At 46.4% G+C, this 17477-nt stretch overlaps 1 protein-coding gene across 3 annotated transcripts in view; it reads left to right on the plus strand.

Moving 5' to 3' along the window:
- Positions 1–224: 224 nt before the first annotated feature.
- NEK1 (NIMA related kinase 1) overlaps positions 225–17477 on the plus strand; it is a 335744-nt gene continuing 318491 nt past the window's right edge. For all 3 annotated transcript variants that reach the window (XM_030191560.1, XM_030191562.1, XM_030191561.1), the window contains exons 1-2: positions 225–574; positions 662–758. In XM_030191560.1, coding sequence (XP_030047420.1) covers positions 458–574; positions 662–758 — 214 coding nt within the window. In that variant the 5' untranslated portion in view covers positions 225–457. The remainder of the gene's footprint in view (positions 575–661; positions 759–17477) is intronic.

Below are 17477 nucleotides of genomic sequence, written 5' to 3' on the forward strand. Positions count from 1 at the left end.
CGGAGACCTTTTCTAGCTCTCAAGCATTTAACCAGTTCCATCAGGCATCAAGAAGGTTTAACAAACAGGAAACAGGAGTTACCTGCTTGATTTCTAAAGTAATGAATCGCTGTTCAGGTTTACTACTAACTCTCTTTCAGGACCTGAGAGTGCGCGTGAGGGCTTTTTCATTGGTGGAGCTAGTGGTAAGAGGTGGGATCTGGTAGTCTTGCTGCCGAGCAACGGGTAACATCAGACTCAGGAGGGGGTAGTGAGTAGCTCTCAGGGCGGTTCAGGACGAATGCAGCATTGTTTGGAGTTCGGTTCTGGAGCCCACTAAGTGTTTATCTTTCTGTGAAGTTCAGTTTTGACGCTCCCCCCGCCCTCGGGGTTTTGTTCTGTAGGTCCCCCTCCCCGCCCCGAGTTGGATTAAGCCCTGTTTCCGGGCACGCTGCTTAGGATGACTTAGGTGGGAAAGATGGAAAAATATGCTAAGGTGAATAAGATCGGGGAAGGCTCCTTTGGAAAAGCTATCCTGGTCAGATCCAAGGAAGATGGCAAGCAGTACGTGGTCAAAGAGATTAACATCTCCAGGGTGAGTAGGGCTTAGCAATGTATTTCTGTTTGCTCTTTCGAGAACCTGCTGTTTTTCATTTATGCGGAGGTTTTCTTTCATTTACAGATGTCCAAAAAAGAAAGGCAGGAGTCCAGGAAAGAAGTTGCTGTGTTGGCTAATATGAAACATCCAAATATTGTCCAGTATAAAGAGTCATTTGAAGGTCAGACATTGCATGCAAAAAAAAAAACAAAAAACAAAGTTGTGGACAAATTGGTAAACTAAGATGCAGGGAGCTATGTAGGAAGTTATTTGTAGTTGTGCTGTAGAGCAGTAAATTTATTACAACTGTATACTTAAATTAGGGACCTTTTTACTAAGCTGCACTAAGAATGGGTTCAGCGCTGTCATATGTGATATGGTCTTTCCTGCATGTTAAGCCCTTTTCTACCAGTAGAGAATCCACAAACGTGGAGAACTCAACGAAATCCCACGGATAGTCACAATACAACAAAACAGTGGGTAAAAAACCAGGAGTTCCAGAGTGAAGATGAACCAAACTTTATTAATCAGTATATTGACTCGACACAACGTTGTGTTTCGGCCAAAGGGCCTACATCAGGAGTCTAAATACTTGAGAACGATAATGATAATCCAGAATTAGCAATGTTGTAAAATACAGTCTGTATTGTAGTGGTCTTAAAAAAGACCTTTGTTCTGGAGTGTGAGCCAGATCTCTCGCATGAGCGTCTGGGCTGTGCAGTCTAAGAAACAGCTAGCGTCCAGCGGAGACGAGGAGCAGGCAAAGCGCGTGAGCCCGTCATTCACTGCGGAGCAACTTAATCAGCTGACAGAAGCGGTGGGGCTCGCGCTGGACCCTAAGCTGGAGCATCTGTCGAGTCAGGTAGCAAATTTGGAATCGCTACTGAGCGAAACAACGCAGCGAACGAGTGAGCTTCAGCGTAGCGTCCCGGAGCTGGAAGATGTGCAGGCCCCAAATACAAGTCGTATCAAGCAACTGTCTGATACCATCGGGCAACTAATGTCTAAGATCGACGACCTAGAAAACAGGTCCAGACGGGCAAATTTGAGAATCATCAGGTTACCGGAATCTGTTGGGGACCGGATCTTGATACCAGAGCTGGAGAGATGGTTGAAATCTGAGTTTGCGCTGTCGGACAGCGCAGGATCGCTATGCCTAGAGTGTGCACATAGGGTGGGCCGACAACAAGATGGCCACCGGTCCCCACGAGCAGTGATTTTGAAGGTCCATAATTACATTCATAAGGCAGAAATCCTGCGAGGGTACCGACTGAAGAGAGACTCCACTATTTATGACGGCCACACCATTCAGATATTTCAAGACTTTTCAGCTCCTTTACAAGAGCGGAGGAGGAAGTTTAATCCCATATGCCAACGGTTGCACGAGCTGCGTATCAAGTTCATGCTGATTTATCCAGCAATTTTGAAGGTGCAACAAAATGGAGCGTGGAAAATGTTTGACAGTGCGACAGCAGCAGCAATGTTCATGCAGAACTTGGAGAACAATCAGAATGGCGCAGCAGGGGAGAACGCTGAAAGCTGAGGGGCCACGTAGAGGTCAGCGGCAGAGAAAGAAGCTACAAGAGTTTATGGACAAAAAGTGACTGAACACAATGGTAGCGGGGACCCTGGGGTCCTCAACTAGAGAGGGTTTGTGATAATGTATGATATTAGAGGGCGTAGGGGCTGATAGCATGGAAGTGACCCATTCCCGTTAAATAATGGGTCGGATGTATTATGGGGGGGAGAGGGGGGAGCAGGGAAGAGGGGGGAAGGGGAGTAGGGACCGAGGAGAGGGGGAGGGGGGAAGATCTTCAGGCATAGGAATTAATATGTATGCCAAACAGGAAAGTTCAACGCGAAGACGCTGGAAATGTAGCTTCACCGGGGAGAAGGGCTGGGCTCCTCGGGGAAGCATCGAGAGAATTAGACCGGCAAGGGCCCCAATCAAAGGGACAGGTGAATAAATTAGATGTAAAGATAATATCTTGGAATGTTTCAGGAATTTCGTCTCCGATAAAACGGTCCAAGATATTGACACAGCTGAAACAGCACGGGGCCATGGTGGCATGCCTTCAAGAAACCAAATTAAATGATTAGGAACATGAAAAATTAAAACAGCAATGGGTAGGGGAGTGCTTTTACTCATCTTCAGGTGCCAAGCGGAGTGGGGTAGCCATCCTGATTAAGAAAGGATTGCTTTGTACTTCCAAATTGATTTACAAAGACCAGGAGGGGAGAGCGGTATTGACACATATGAGAATTTGTGGGCAGAGATTTTATCTATGCATAGTATATGGCCCAAACAATTACCCGCCATCTTTTTTCCAAAAGCTAATTGCATTAGGATTACAGTTTTCAGATGCTCCTTGGATATGGGCGGGGAATTTTAATCAAGTCATGGACCCTGTAGTGGATAGATCTGGGGGAGGAGTACGGATAGAGAGGGGGGGACTACCGGGGCTGTATCGGGCACTGGACCTGGTGGACCCATGGCGCTTGTTGCATCCGTCCACGGTGGATTATACACACCAATCAAGGGTGCATTAGTCCTGGTCCTGACTAGACTACATACTGCTACAGCAATCGTTTTTCCGGGTCAGTCAGGCGGAGATCGGCCCAGAAGCTATATCGGACCATTCCATGATTTGGGTGAACCTAATATTCTCACACCCGGGAGAGTCAGGACGTACATGGAGGTTCCCTTGCTTTTTGTATAAAGACCCTAAATTTGTGGCATATATAACAGAACAATGGGAACAATACGTTACCTATAATAGAGACTCCTGTGATTCGCCCATAGTGTTCTGGGAGGCATCTAAAGCGGTACTACGGGGGGGGGGGGGGGGGGGGGGGGGGGGGGGGGGGGAACAATAGCGTACATGAGCATCCGGGCCAAGAGGTTAGCAGCAGGTATAATAAATCTGGAGCGAGCGCTAAGAGTAGCAAAGCGAAAATATGGTCAGAACCCGTCTGTGGCAAATCGTGACTCCTGGGTGGCAGCAGGCGTGGCCCTGAATGCATTAATCCATGAACAAACTCAGAAACGGCTCCTGGTGAAACTTATGCCGTTTCAGAGGTTCGGGAATAAACCGGGGAAATTGTTAGCTCGGCTTGCAAGAGCGCGCACTCAAAGAAAATTAATCACATCGATCCGCGGGCTGGGGGGGGTCCCAGGTATGTAATTCCGAGGAAATAGCTAAGGCATTCCATTCACATTTTTCCAAAATTTACGCGGGAGAGGGAGAGACCACTGGCTTGTCGATGGAGGAATACCTGGATGATGCCGGTCTTCCCCGCCTTTCATTCCTGCAGCGGGCAAGGCTGTCAGAACCACTACAGGCACAGGAAATTCAGAAAGTGGTAAAGGCACTTCCGCTGGGCTCCGCACCTAGGCCCGATGGTTTTACTGCCGAATATTACAAAATTTTGCAGGCCCAGGTTAGTGGGCCCCTGCTGGAGTACTACGACTCCGCTATTGAACGAGGGCGGTTGACACCAGGAGCAAATGAAGCGATGATAACATTAATCCCCAAACCGGGAAAACCCATTGACAGAGGAGACTCGTACAGACCCATCTCACTAATAAATGTCGACCTCATGAATGTACTGATAGGAGAGCACCAAGTGGGCTTTGTCAGAGATCGACACTCAGTGTTAAATGTCAGAAAAGTAGTACTAGCTAAAGTAGTACTAGCTATAGCCCAATGTCAAACTAAAGACCTTGACTTTTATTGTTGGTCAGCATGGACGCCGAGAAGGCGATCAACAAGGTCCACTGGAAATATTTGTTTAAAGTGCTTGAGTATGTGGGGATGGAGGGATGGTACCTGGATGCGATTAATTTACTTTAAACGGAACCCACAGCTAGACTCCTAGTAAATGAATGAAGTCCCCATCATTCCGGGTGCGGGCAGGTACGAGACAGGGGTGTCCATTGTCCCCCCTGCTCTTCCTGTTGTATCTGGAGCCTTTGTTAAGAACAGTGGCAGTGGACGTAGACATACATGGGGTGCAGCTTCCGATTAACCAAGTGAAGATAATGGCGTTCGTGGATGATCTGTTTCTGACCTTGACACAGCTGCAACACTCACTCCCTAGGCTACTATCAGCCATAGACGAGTTCGGTCTATACTCCGGATTTACGCTAAACCTTCAAAAATCCATGGCACTACTGTCTAGGTCGGAGATCAGGCGCGATTGGGAGGGAGAGTTCCCATTGCAATGGGTCCAGAAGGAGGTGAGATACCTGGGAGTATACATCCCTGCAGATTTGAATACCCTATACAAGCGAAACATGAATTATTTAAAGGATCGAGTAGCAAATAGCCTTCAGGGCTGGCAGGAAATCCCGGTATCAGTAATGGGGAGAGTGGCACTATATAATATGGTCTTATTTCCCCGGTGGATATACACATTCCAAACTCTGCCCCTGTATCTACAACAAAAAGATGAGAAATGGTTACAGAAACAGTTAAATAATTTTTTGTGGACGGGGAAGAGAGCTAGGCTTCCGTTTAGGAGGGCAATATTACCGCGAGATAAAGGAGGACTAGGTTTTTTGGATCTTCGCCTTTTTTCGGTGGCCAGCAGTATGCGACACATCTCTGACTGGTTCCAGAACAAACAATTTTTTTCCCAAGTAGCGGATGAAACGCAATGGTTTGGGCCAACACACTTCTAGCTGGGTGCACTCCCCGGTGGGCCAGACAGTGGGCATGGGCCCGGTCTCCCCGATTTTTCGCCCCTAAGACAGACCTGGAGGTGGCTTTGTAGATTTTTCACTTTAAAGAAATCAGTGTCTCCATTGTTGCCGATTAGAGGGAACCCTGAGTTTCCGGTGGGGTCTTCCTTCGGAACATTTCGAGAATGGGAGAAAGCGGGAGTGCAATACGTGAGTCAAGTGGTGACAGAACAGGGTAAGATGAAACCATTCCTGAATCTCTGCAGGGAATTCAAATTGCAGAAGAGAGACACTTTCGCATATGTACAATTGAGACATTATGTTCACTCTCTACCCAGGGAAGCTTTCGGTATGGAAACTTGGGAATGCTTCAATGCAATGTTGGGGCTTGATGCGCAGTCCCGGGTCCCCTTAAAATATTACCACGCGCATCTTAGAGAACATACTAGCCCTCAGGACTTTGAGAAAGTGTCACGGAGGTGGAGTGAGGAGCTGGGTGTCCGGGTTACTCCGGACCAGCGCCGCACTTGCCTTTTTGGAACTTGGGCACCATTTTGGGATACATTAACCCCAGTGGCCCGGAGTAGAGTACTAAATTCCTGAAGAGCAGGGGGGAGGGTAAAGGTAGGGAATTGGGGGGGGGGGGGAGGGGGGATGTGGGCGGGAGGGAGAAAATGTTTGGAAAAATTGTCACAATGAGACTTTTTTTTTTAATTTTTTTTTTATTGAAATTGTCATCAAATAAACAGCATTCAAACTTCCAACATTTCAATTACAATTTGCTTTTCATTTGTTAAATTCCCCCCCTCTGATCAACCATATCTTACCCTCCCTCCCTACCCAGGTGGTGACTGAGTGCAATCATTATATTGTTCATAAAGTGTCCATATCTTGTTAAAAGATAGTACGGATCCTCTTCGCATGGCTGTTAGCTTGGACATTTGGTAAAGAAAGTCTACTTTTCTAGTTACCGACTGTAAGGATGGTGTCTCTACTTGCTTCCACTTTCGAGCCAAGCCTAGTTTTGCAGCTACAAAATATTGAATCGCCAGTCTGTGTTGCCAGCTTGGAATGGACGCTGGACGGAAATGAAGCAAACAGTTCTCCGCTTTCCATGCAAATGTGCTCTGTAATATGCTGTTAACCAGTTCCATTACATCTTTCCAATATATCTGTACTTTCTCGCAAGTCCACCAAATGTGGTAAAATGATCCCCTGTGTCCACAATCTCTCCAACATTGCCCCGAGACTCCCGGGTACATTTTATGGAGGCGCTCAGGCATATAGTACCACCAATACAACATTTTAAACCCATTTTCATTCACTGATTGTGCTAGTGATGGCTTAAGTAAGTATTTGTAATTTGCTTTCCATTCTGTTTTGGTGTATGTGGTCTGTAACGCATCTTCCCACTGGGTTTGATAGCGCACCTGTGGGTCGGTACGTCCCAGCAGGGCCAAATATATGCGAGTTATACCTCCCCTGCCTCCCCCTCTACTTATTGCTATCTCCATATCTGTTTCAGCTAGGTCCAACTCATCCTGCGCTTTCTTTTTAAGGAAGCTAAGTAAGTTACAGTAGTATGTGAGATCTCTTTCTTTTAGACCATACTCTTCCTGAAGCTCTCTAAATGGAAGCATTTTTCCTTCTTTCCATAATTGTCCCAGTGTGCATAACCCTGCTTGGGCCCATATCTCAAATACCTTCTCCGATTTCCCCAGTGAAATTCCTGTTGCCCATCTTATAGCTGTTTGCCGATAATAAGTCCTCTCAGGGAAAAGCTTCTTCCTCACTTGATACCATGTCCACATAGGATGTTTTAATCCAATGGGCATTTGTTTAATTATGGGGACCAATTCCTCTCCTGGTATCCACAAAATATCCCCAATTGCTCTCCTACCCAACCATGCTCTTTCCCAATGTAACCATTTCTTGGCTGCTCCAGGGGACCATTCTGCCAAAATACGAAGTTGTGCCGCTTGGTAATATAAGTAAAAATTTGGTACCCCCATTCCTCCTCTCTCCCAAGTTTGGTACATCATAGTTCGCCGTACTCTTGGTGGGCGTTTTTTCCATATATATGCGAATATTTTGCGATTGAGTTTTGCAAAAAAGCTACTGGGGATTGGGATCGGAATTGCCATGAATAAATACAACAATTTCGGGAGCAGCATCATTTTAATCGCATTAATACGCCCTTTCCAGGAGACATTAAGTCCTTCCCATTTATCCAATTCGCTAAATAATTCTTCAACTTTTTGGGGGAAGTTAGCTGCAAATAGTCCCTCTATTTGTGTTGTTACCTGTATTCCCAAGTACCGTATGGAATTTGTCGCCCAAATTAAGGGCCTCCAGTTCCTCAGGCGGTACCGTGAGATTAAGGAAGGTCGACTTGTCTAGATTGGGTTTAAATCCCGATAATTGCCCATATCTTGCTAGATGTTCCACTATCCTCTCTACCGCTTTCAGTGGGTTCGAGATTGTCATCAGAATATCATCGGCAAACAGCATAAGTTTATGTTCCCTTAAGCCCCTCACCACTCCTGTCACCTCTCTATCTTTCCTAATCATATTGGCCAATGGTTCCAATGATAGGGCAAATAGTAGTGGTGACATTGCACATCCCTGTCTGGTTCCCCGCCAAAGGTTAAATGTTTTTGTGTATGTCCCATTGATCTTTATAGTGGCCATTGGAGTCTGATATAGCAAACGTAGCCAGTTCAAAAACCTCCCCTCGATACCTATTCGTTGTAATGTTGCAAATAGAAACGACCAGTCCACGCGGTCGAACGCTTTTTCTGCGTCTATTGACAGCAGTACCGCCGGGGTCTGGTCGTCTCTCACCTGTTGAAGAACATGCATTAGACACCTTATATTGTCAAAGGTCTGGCGCCCCTCTATAAATCCCGCCTGATCTGACTGTATAACCCCTGGTAGTTGCTTCTGTAACCTTCGGGCTAAGATTTTTGTGAATATCTTATAATCCACATTTAGGAGTGATATTGGCCTGTAAGAGCTGCATAATTTCGGGTTTTTCCCTGGTTTTAATATTAGGGTTATCGCTGCCAGTCTCCAGGTGTCTGGAAGCTTCTGCAAGTCTTCCAATGCATTAAATAGTTTCTGTAATACTGGTATAAGATGTTTACTAAATAGTTTGTAAAATCTTGTGGGAAACCCATCCGGGCCAGGAGCTTTGCCATTTGCCATATCTGTTATTGCCCACCCTATCTCCTCCGATGTGATGGGTGAGGATAAATGAGTCGACCCCCATCTTCCTATCTGAGGTAGCTCTGCCTCTTGCAAGTATTGCTCTATTTCATCTAGTTCAGGAGTTTGTTCTGGTTCATATAGATTGGTGAAGTGAGCAAGAAATGCCTCATGTATGTGTTCAAGTTGTGAGATATAGCCCCCTTCTGCCGTTTGTATACCCCCTATATAATTGCGTTGAGACATTTTTTTTAACTTGCATGCTAATAGCCTACCCGCTTTGTCTCCAACTCGAAATTTTCCTGCTGTACTATTTGCAGTTTGACAGCTAAATCTGCCATCTGTAACTCGTTCAGCTTAATCTCAGTTCCTGCATTTTTGACAATTCTTTAGTGTCCTTGGGATCTTTTTTATGTTGTTGTTCAAGCTGTCGTAATTCTGTTCTAATATTATCTTCCTGTACTGCTCGCTCTTTTGTCAGATGGGCTCTCAACGCTATTAATTTCCCTCGGAGCACTGCTTTAAGTCCCTCCCATATAAATTGTGGGTGGATCTCTCCCACATCATTATATTCCAGATATTCCAGAATATATTTCTCTATTACCGGGATATTTTTAGTGTCCAATAGAAGCGTCTCGTCCATCCGCCAATATCTGGCACCCACCTGTCGGGCCCCTGCCCTTAGCTCTAGGACCACCGGAGCATGGTCAGACCAGGTACGAGGTTCAATATATGTTTCCCGTGTTCTATTTGCCACTATCACATCCCCCATCCATCCGTCTATTCTAGAATATGTTTTGTATTGGGAAGAGTAATATGTGTAGTCTCTTTCTTGTCCATGCTTGGTTCTCCATATATCTGTTAGGCCCCATCTAGCCATGAATCTCCTCCATATTTTCCTATCTGATTTAGCATACACTGCCTGGCCTGTGGAGTTATCTAAGTGTGGTTGGATCGTGAGATTAAAATCTCCACCCATTATTAGGTGACCTTGCAGGTGCTTTTGTATTTGCTGTTCTACTTTTTCTACAAACAGTCCCTGTCCCGTGTTTGGTGCATAAACATTAACAATTGTATATTGAACATTATACAATGATACTAACATTATCAAAAATCTACCTTCTACATCTTTTATAACCTTATTGACCTCCCAAGGGAGTGCGCTAGACAGCGCTATTAACACCCCCCTCTGTTTTGAGTTGTTTGTGCAAGATGAGAAATATATAGTGGGGTATCGCTTGTGACACACTAACTTCTCATAACCTTTTTTCAGGTGTGTCTCTTGTAAGAGTACCACATCTGCGTTCAAGCGCACCATTTCTTTGAATGTTAATTGGCGCTTCGTAGGGGAGTTCAGGCCCCGCACATTAAATGTTATACATTTGAACACTTTATCTCCCAACATCAATCCATAAGTCATTACTTATACACCACCTTTCCCTCCCTCCTCCCCCCCTCCCCCCTCCCTCCTTTCCCCAAAACCTGATATAGCACATCTCTATTGTAATCGAGATCATGCCTATAATGGTGTGGACTTCCGGTCCCGTTTACTTTTCCAGCCTGCTCAGTTTGTTTGATCCTTCTTTGTTGTTCAGTGTGTTCTAGCCCGATCCAGATTATCATATTATTAACACGTCATGTGTTATCTTTGTATTCCAATTGTAGTTGCTCTTTCACGGGCCTTTCTCTGGTATTATTGTCTGCTCTGACGCTTGTCTCCGCAGCCTTCCACGACCTTTTGAGACTCTCTGCCACTTCTGTTTGACATTTCTTTGAAATCCAGATGATGGTTTTGGCGTCGATGCTTTATCCATCTTTTCTTGACCCAAATATTCATGAGCCTCTTCTAGCGATGCCACCTTACGTTGTTTGCCTTCTTTATAAAATATTAGGGCAAATGGATGTTGCCATCTGTATTTTATTCCTTCTGCTCTAAGCTTCTCCGTCAACGGGCGCAGTTCTCCACGCCGTTTTAAGGTGGTAGCTGCTAGGTCTTGAAACAGTTCAATGGGATATGTCTCCCATGTGATTTGGCTGGTCACTCTAGCTTGGTGCATAACTTCTTCTTTCACTTTGAACTCCGAGAAGCAGGCCACAATATCTTTTGGGGTATTTGCCTTTCTTGACCCCAACGCCCGATGTGCTCGTTCTAGTCGGATAGTTTCTGGGGCTATTGGATGGTCAGCTGTGGAGAGAAGTTGGGCTGCTATTGCTTGCACTACTTTTTCACAGTTATTATATTCAGGCAGCTCCGGTAGGCCTCGCACTCTAATATTGGAGCGTCGGCTTCTATTTTCAAGGTCTTCCACCTTGTCTGTTAGAAATTTCATATCCGATTGTTGTTCTGCCATATGTTTCTCTACTTCATTTAAAGTTTCTGCATGTTCTTCTAGCCCCATTTCTACCTCATTGACGCGATTCCCCAAGTCTTTGATTTCCTCCCTCAAATCCGCGCTCAGTTGCGCAAAATCTTGCCGCATCTCTTTTATTACTTTTTTTATATCCTGGAGCCATGTACTTAATTGGTCCCATTTGTCCTGCGGGACCTCGTTTTGATCTTCAGTTTCCCGCTCTCTCTGGCTCGCCGGCGATTTCGGGCTAGATGTGTTCTCTTCGCCTTCTTGCTCTCCGACCTGTATCTCTGACGCACGTTCCCGTTGGCGGTAAGCGAAGTTCGCCAAATCTGCCTTTTTAAGTTTTGTATCCGCCATCTTACGAATCGCGAATCTTTCGCCTCACTCTCTCGCAGCTTCCACCTTGTTTTGTGGATCGTTTGCTCTTTATATTAGCTCGTTTTCGGGCTGGAAGACGGGAGCTCCGCAATCAGACCGCCATTGCAGAGCGTGATGTCACCGGAAGTCAGTCACAATGAGACTTGACAATAGAACTGGCAATATGTACAGATAATTTGCGGTTAAAGCAGTGTTCTAATGTTGTGATTTTGTGCCAATAAAGATGAGTTAAAAAAAAAAACAAAAAAGATCTTGCGAGCCAGTTGTTGAGCATGGCGAGCCGGCTCTGATAAACGAGGTAGGCATGGCAGGAGGGTGCCACAAGCCATGCTTACCCCGTTTACCTCACCTCCCACCACTGCCTTCGTTTGCCTTCCCCTACTCAGCGATTCTCCTCTCTTCCCTGATTACCTCCGTCGAAGTGGCCACGTCATTGAAAGCCCTGCTCGTCTCTAGCCTTCCCTTCGTGAGTTCGTTCCCTCAGAGTCCCGCCTTCTGACATTATTTCCTCTTTCCGCGAGGGCAAGGACTCTGAGGGAATGAACTCGAAGGGAAGGCTAGAGACGGGCAGGGCTTTCAATAACGCAGCCACTTCGATGGAGGTAATCAGGGGAGAGAGGAGCATCGCTGGGTATGGATGGCTGGAGGGAGTGCAGGAAGAAAGGAGAATCGCTGGGTATGGATGGCTGGAGGGGGTGCAGGGGAGAGAAGAGAATCGCTGGGTATGGGTGGCTGGAGGGGGGCAGGGGAGAGGAGAGTTGCTGGACATGGGTGGATGGAGGGGAGGGGAGAGTTGCTGGACATGGGTGGATGGAGGGGAGGGCAGGGGGAGAGGAGGGTTACTGGACATGGGTGGATGGAGGGGAGAGGAGGGTTGCTGGACATGGGTGGACGGAGGGGAGGGCAGGGGGGAGAGGAGGGTTGCTGGACATGGGTGGACGGAGGGGAGGGCAGGGGGGAGAGAAGGGTTGCTGGACATGGGTGGATGGAGGGGAGGGCATGGGAGAGGAGAGTTGCTGGACATGGATGGAGGAGGGAAGGGAGAGAGAAGAAATGCTGGACATGGATGGAGGGGAGGGAAGAGTGAGGAAGGAGATGAGGGAAAAGGAAGAGAGGAGAAAAACTGCACATGGATGAAGAAAATAGGCAGAAGCTGGATCCACTGGACAGTCAAGTCTGCGGAGGACCCAGCTTTTACTTATGGATGTAGGGCAAGAAATGAAGAAGAAAGACGGAAAGTAAAGAAATAAATGGAAAGGAAGCCCTGGAAACGGAGTTAAGAGGACAGATAGCAGCAGAATTGGATACTGGGCCAGCATGATCAGAAAAACAAAGTCACCAGACAACAAAGGTAGAAAAAAAATCATTTTATTTTCATTGTAGTGTTTGGAATATGTCCACTTCGAGAATCAGGTTCTCAACATTAAAATTTTATATTTATTTACTTATTTATGGCATTTTATCCCACATTAAACATGATTTAGATTGGAACCTAGGTTCATTTAATTTATTTTTTCCTGGAGTAATACATGCCCCCCCCCCCCCAGGCTCTCTCCCCGGCTATAGCCAGCTCTGCAATTTGGGGGGGGGGGGCGCAGAGGTGGACCAGGGAGAGAGCCTGTTGTTAAACATTTACCAGCACACCACTGGTCTAGGGTCTGGGGAGTTGCTACTAGCCAGGGCCGGTCTTAGGGAGAGGCGACCGAGGCGGCCGCATAGGGCCCCGTGCGGTGCGCCTCAACTCTGCCTCTCCCCTCATAATCCAATCCTGCTGCAGCTGCTCCCTTCTCCCCGGACCGCGATCATCGCTTGCTCGCTCGCTCGCCACCCCCCCCGCCAGCTCCCGCCTCCCAGTCCAGTCTCACGAAGACGTCGACAACAGAGTTGCAAGCAATTTGCAGTGGCCCGCTCCGACCCAACAGACTGACAGTTGCAGCAGCCACAGGCAGCACGATGGCTTCGCTCACCCAGCTTCCCTTCCGCCTTTCAATGTCCTGCCTTCCAATGATCAGATACTTTCTGTTTCCGGCGAGGGCGGGCAGGAGTCATTGAGCGGGAAGGAGCTGGAGAGCGTGGTCGGACTGAGCGGAGGTGAGTAGCCTGCAGCCATCAGGTAAAGGAGCTGGAGCCAGGGAGCGTCGTGGTCTGGTCGGAGGCGGAGACTAGAGCGGAGGTGAGCAGCCTGAGCCATCCTTACTATTGCAAAAGTATTCTCCCTTTCCCTTCCCCAGCAAACTCTGCAACTGAAGTAGGAAGAAGCAATTTATGAAAAAACAGACTGTTTTGGAGACTGGAAAAAAAACTGTGAAATGAGCAGCTTATTAAATATGTCAGGTTTTGTGTTGTATTTTTAACTTTACTAGCTCAGGTTGCTTTTGTACCTGTTTCATATATTTCATTTCCCAAGTGTGATACTGTGCTAGAATCAAATTGCTATAGTTTCCACACACTAATCAAACTCATGTACTTTTGATGTTTCTAAGTCACGATGTGTAATGCCATTTCCATGAATTAAGATTCACCTGGGAAGCTGTAACATTTTACAATGTAACAGAGATGTCTCATGCACTGAAATATTGATAATGAAATCATCTCAATAGGAAATGCACAATATTGCTGTGAAAGGTAATATTGATAGCTGATTTCAATATGCCGGATGATGATTTGTATATCCCTACTGTGGTATTATCTTGAAGTAGGGAGAGCCTGGAACCTTTACAAGGAGAATTGCTCCAGAACCTGGTAATGGAACTCAAGTGGGGCCATATTGGACCAGATGCTTATGAAAGGAAAGAATGTTTATGATGTTAGAGTGGGTAATCACTGGCATCCAGTGGGACTGAATTACTGCTGAAAAGGTTCTGACCTGAGAAGAGCATATATTTTAGTACACTCATTGAGTCTATTGATAATGATAAATGGTGGCAGTGACTTGGTGAAAAGTTATTCTGATGATTGTGTAGATGCACCGACAGCCACGGAGCAATAGATTTGAGACTGCAAGCTGGCCCTGAGCTTGAAAAGGTGGCTACCCAAGAATGTAAGAAAAAACATGGTCGACTAAGCACAGCTTCATGTCACTGACAGTGGCCAATCTGGGTCCCCAGTATACAGCAGATCCCTATTTCTTAAGGGTCATTTCTAGGAATGAGCGATGGCCATTGTAAGGTCTCCACTAAATAATCAGACAACAAAGGTAGAAAAAAGTATTTTATTCAGAATTTATTAATTGGAATATGTCAGCTTTTGGAAATGTGCATCTGTGATATTTTGCTTGTAAGTTTCAATTTTTCTAGTATTGCTGCATGCTAAGTCTGACTTCTTGAGGTAACTTTCCAGTTCAGTATTTTGCCTTCATATCTGTTGTCATGTGTTTTTCATGTGTGATCAAGGTGCAGTATCCTGCTAGCGTGTAGTATTTGCAGCCCTTTTTGTTTTGTTTTTTTCACGAGGTAGTGTAATGGTGTTTTAGAGCCTGGTATAATTACAGTTTTGCCTTTCCACGCATAAGTTTGTAGCTCGTCCTGTTCTTGGAATTAGTGCTGTTATGGTTTGGTAAGGTTATGAGTGTGTTTTTGCACAAGTTTGTGTATAGTCTTTTGCAGTGGAGAGATTGTGTGTCCGCACCTCTGACCCCCCGGGATTATGAGAATTGGAACTACTAATTGTAGTGGACTTGAACTGAATAATTTCTGGGGAGGGGGGGGGGTTCATGATAGCATTGTGCTTATTATTTCAATCAGTTTTTCTGTACAAATTTAGCTTCATTTGTCTTTATTTGAAATTTCATAAATAAAAAATGTTCTAAAAATGTAATAATCAATGGGGTGGAGCTAGGGCGGGGGCGGGGCTAGGGAGGGGCTAGGATGGGGCCCCACCAAATTGGTCTGCATAGGGCCCCGCACTTGCTAAGACCGGCCTTGCTACTAGCTTTGGCTCACCCTCTTTATCAGGGCATGAGGAATCTTTCTACACTGCCTCAGACTTGCTGCTAATCTTCTCTTGTTGTGCTCCCCTAAAAACTCTACATCAGGGTGGAATAGCTAATAGCCTTCTGAACACTTATTTGAATGTTCTGGGTGCTGATGTCTAACACCTGAGCTAACTCCTGCACTGTTTGCTTTGTGCCTACCTCTTGTTAACCACATACTGCTACCAGCAGTTGTTTTTGCATTGGCTCCAAAGTTTGTACTTTAAGCAATGGAAGGTTAACTGGCTTGCCCAAGATCTCAAGGATGCAGCAGTAGGATTTGAACTCTGGCATCCCTGGTTCTGCTGCTCTATCCATTAGGGTCAACTAATACAGATAATACATATTCCAGACCTGTTTGGTTAAGTCAACAGTGAACTAAATGCCAGTAGATTTGAAGCCTGGTAGTCATTTGGCGACCTCTCAAAACAACTGTTAGGCAAATAATTTTATGGTTGTTAGTAACCACAGGATTTCTCTTTTTCTTTTTTTTTAATGTAGAGAATTCTATCAAACCAGCTTTGACTGGTTTGTTTCATTAGATTAAATTAATTCAAAATTGGATAACTACTAATGGGCTTCAATTAAATGTTACAAAGACAAGTTTGTTTTTGCCAAGAACATATTCAATGGATTGTCCACTAAATTTCTCTTTTAGATGGCTCTTATTCCAATTCACAGAGAAATGTAATTATTTAGGAGTTTTATTGAATGCTACATTATCCATGCTACAGTCACTTGAAATTCATTATTACGTGTATTTTTAAAATTGCGATTACTTTGCAGATTGCATGATTTGTTCTCCTTTGAGAATTTTCGTACAGTCCTACAGTAATCTTCCTTTCCATATCATCAAGCTGATCAATCCATAGACTGGTGGGGTTGTGTCCATCTACCAGCAGGTGGAGATAGAGAGCAAACTTTTGCCTCCCTATATGTGGTCATGTGCTGCCGGAAACTCCTCAGTATGTTCTCTATCTCAGCAGGTGGTGGTCACACACAGCAGCAGCTCTGGCTAGGCCTCCAAGCCTAATCCTTAGGTTTTGTTGAGGCCTGGGGTTGAGGGCTCTTTTGAGCAAGTGCAAACCTGGTGGTGCCAGGTCCCTCCTTTTCTCCCCCCTCCCGCTGGCTCGTTTAAAAAAAAAAAAAAAAAAAAAAAAAAATTTTAAACGTCTTTAAAGGCGTTTAATTCGACGTTTCTTTAAACGTTCATTGCAGCTACTCACTGGGACACCAGTTCGTTACAGCTCGGAGCGGCAAGCAGGTAATTTTACCTTTTATAGCGGGCAGGGGGTTCCCCGATTCTTCTCCTCGTGGCAATGGCGTCGGAGGGCGAGGGCGCAAAGGGTCGCTCCCCGGATCGCTGGAGCGCTTCTAGAGGGGATGCGGGGGTTTTACAACCTGATTCGCCCTTGATGGGTGACAGTTTAGTGACCGATGAATGTCCCGGTCGTTCCTCCGGCGTGGCGGTTTTTTCCCGCCATAAACGCCCATCCCCCACTCCTCGCCTCCGCCATCTTGGCCGGCAAAGCGGCTCGTACGGCTTCTTCGTGGGCCGCCCTTGAGGTTGGAGACATTAATGCCATGAACGCCCTTAATTTGGGCGACGGCACAAGCGGCTAAAGTTAAGCGCCGTTCTTCCCGCGCGGCTCCTTCGCGGAGTTTCGCGCCGGACGCCATTTTGGATGCGCAGCATGTCTCTCCCCCGCTATTGCGAGCGCCGGTTGAGAGTGCGTCTAGGGCTGTTGCCCAGGCTGCGGAAGTCCTCAGTCCGGGGGGTTTCTCCCCCGAGTTTGTTTTGCTGCTGCATCAGACTTTCCTCATGCAAAACGCTGCCCCTGCTCCCTCTTCTGATAAAGAGGTTGAGGTTCCCAGAGGTAAACGCCCTCGGGTTGATTTCCAGGCCTTCGAGGACTTTGTCTCCTCCGATGTAGATGAGGGCAGCGTGTCTGAGGTCTCCCAACGGTCCTTTGCGGATTCCTTGGAGGAGATAGATCCCCGCTCGGATGGAGCGGATGACCCCTCTGCAGCGCGGCTTTTTAGCCCAGAGGATTTGCCCAACCTGTTTTTACAGGCCATGGACACTTTGAAGATTTCCTCTCCGGAGGACGTCTCTCCCTCAGCCCCTGTTGGCTCTGCCATTATGCTGGGGACGAAGCGCCCGCCTAGATCCTTCCACGTGCATGATGCCATGCACACCTTAATTGCGGCTCAATGGGATGTCCCGGAAACGAGCCTTAAAGTGGCTAGGGCTATGTCCCGCCGCTATCCTTTGGCTGTGAGTGAACGTGAGGCCTATCTGTGGCC

Source organism: Microcaecilia unicolor, chromosome 2 (genome assembly GCF_901765095.1).
Source record: "Microcaecilia unicolor chromosome 2, aMicUni1.1, whole genome shotgun sequence".
Lineage (NCBI taxonomy): Eukaryota > Metazoa > Chordata > Amphibia > Gymnophiona > Siphonopidae > Microcaecilia > Microcaecilia unicolor.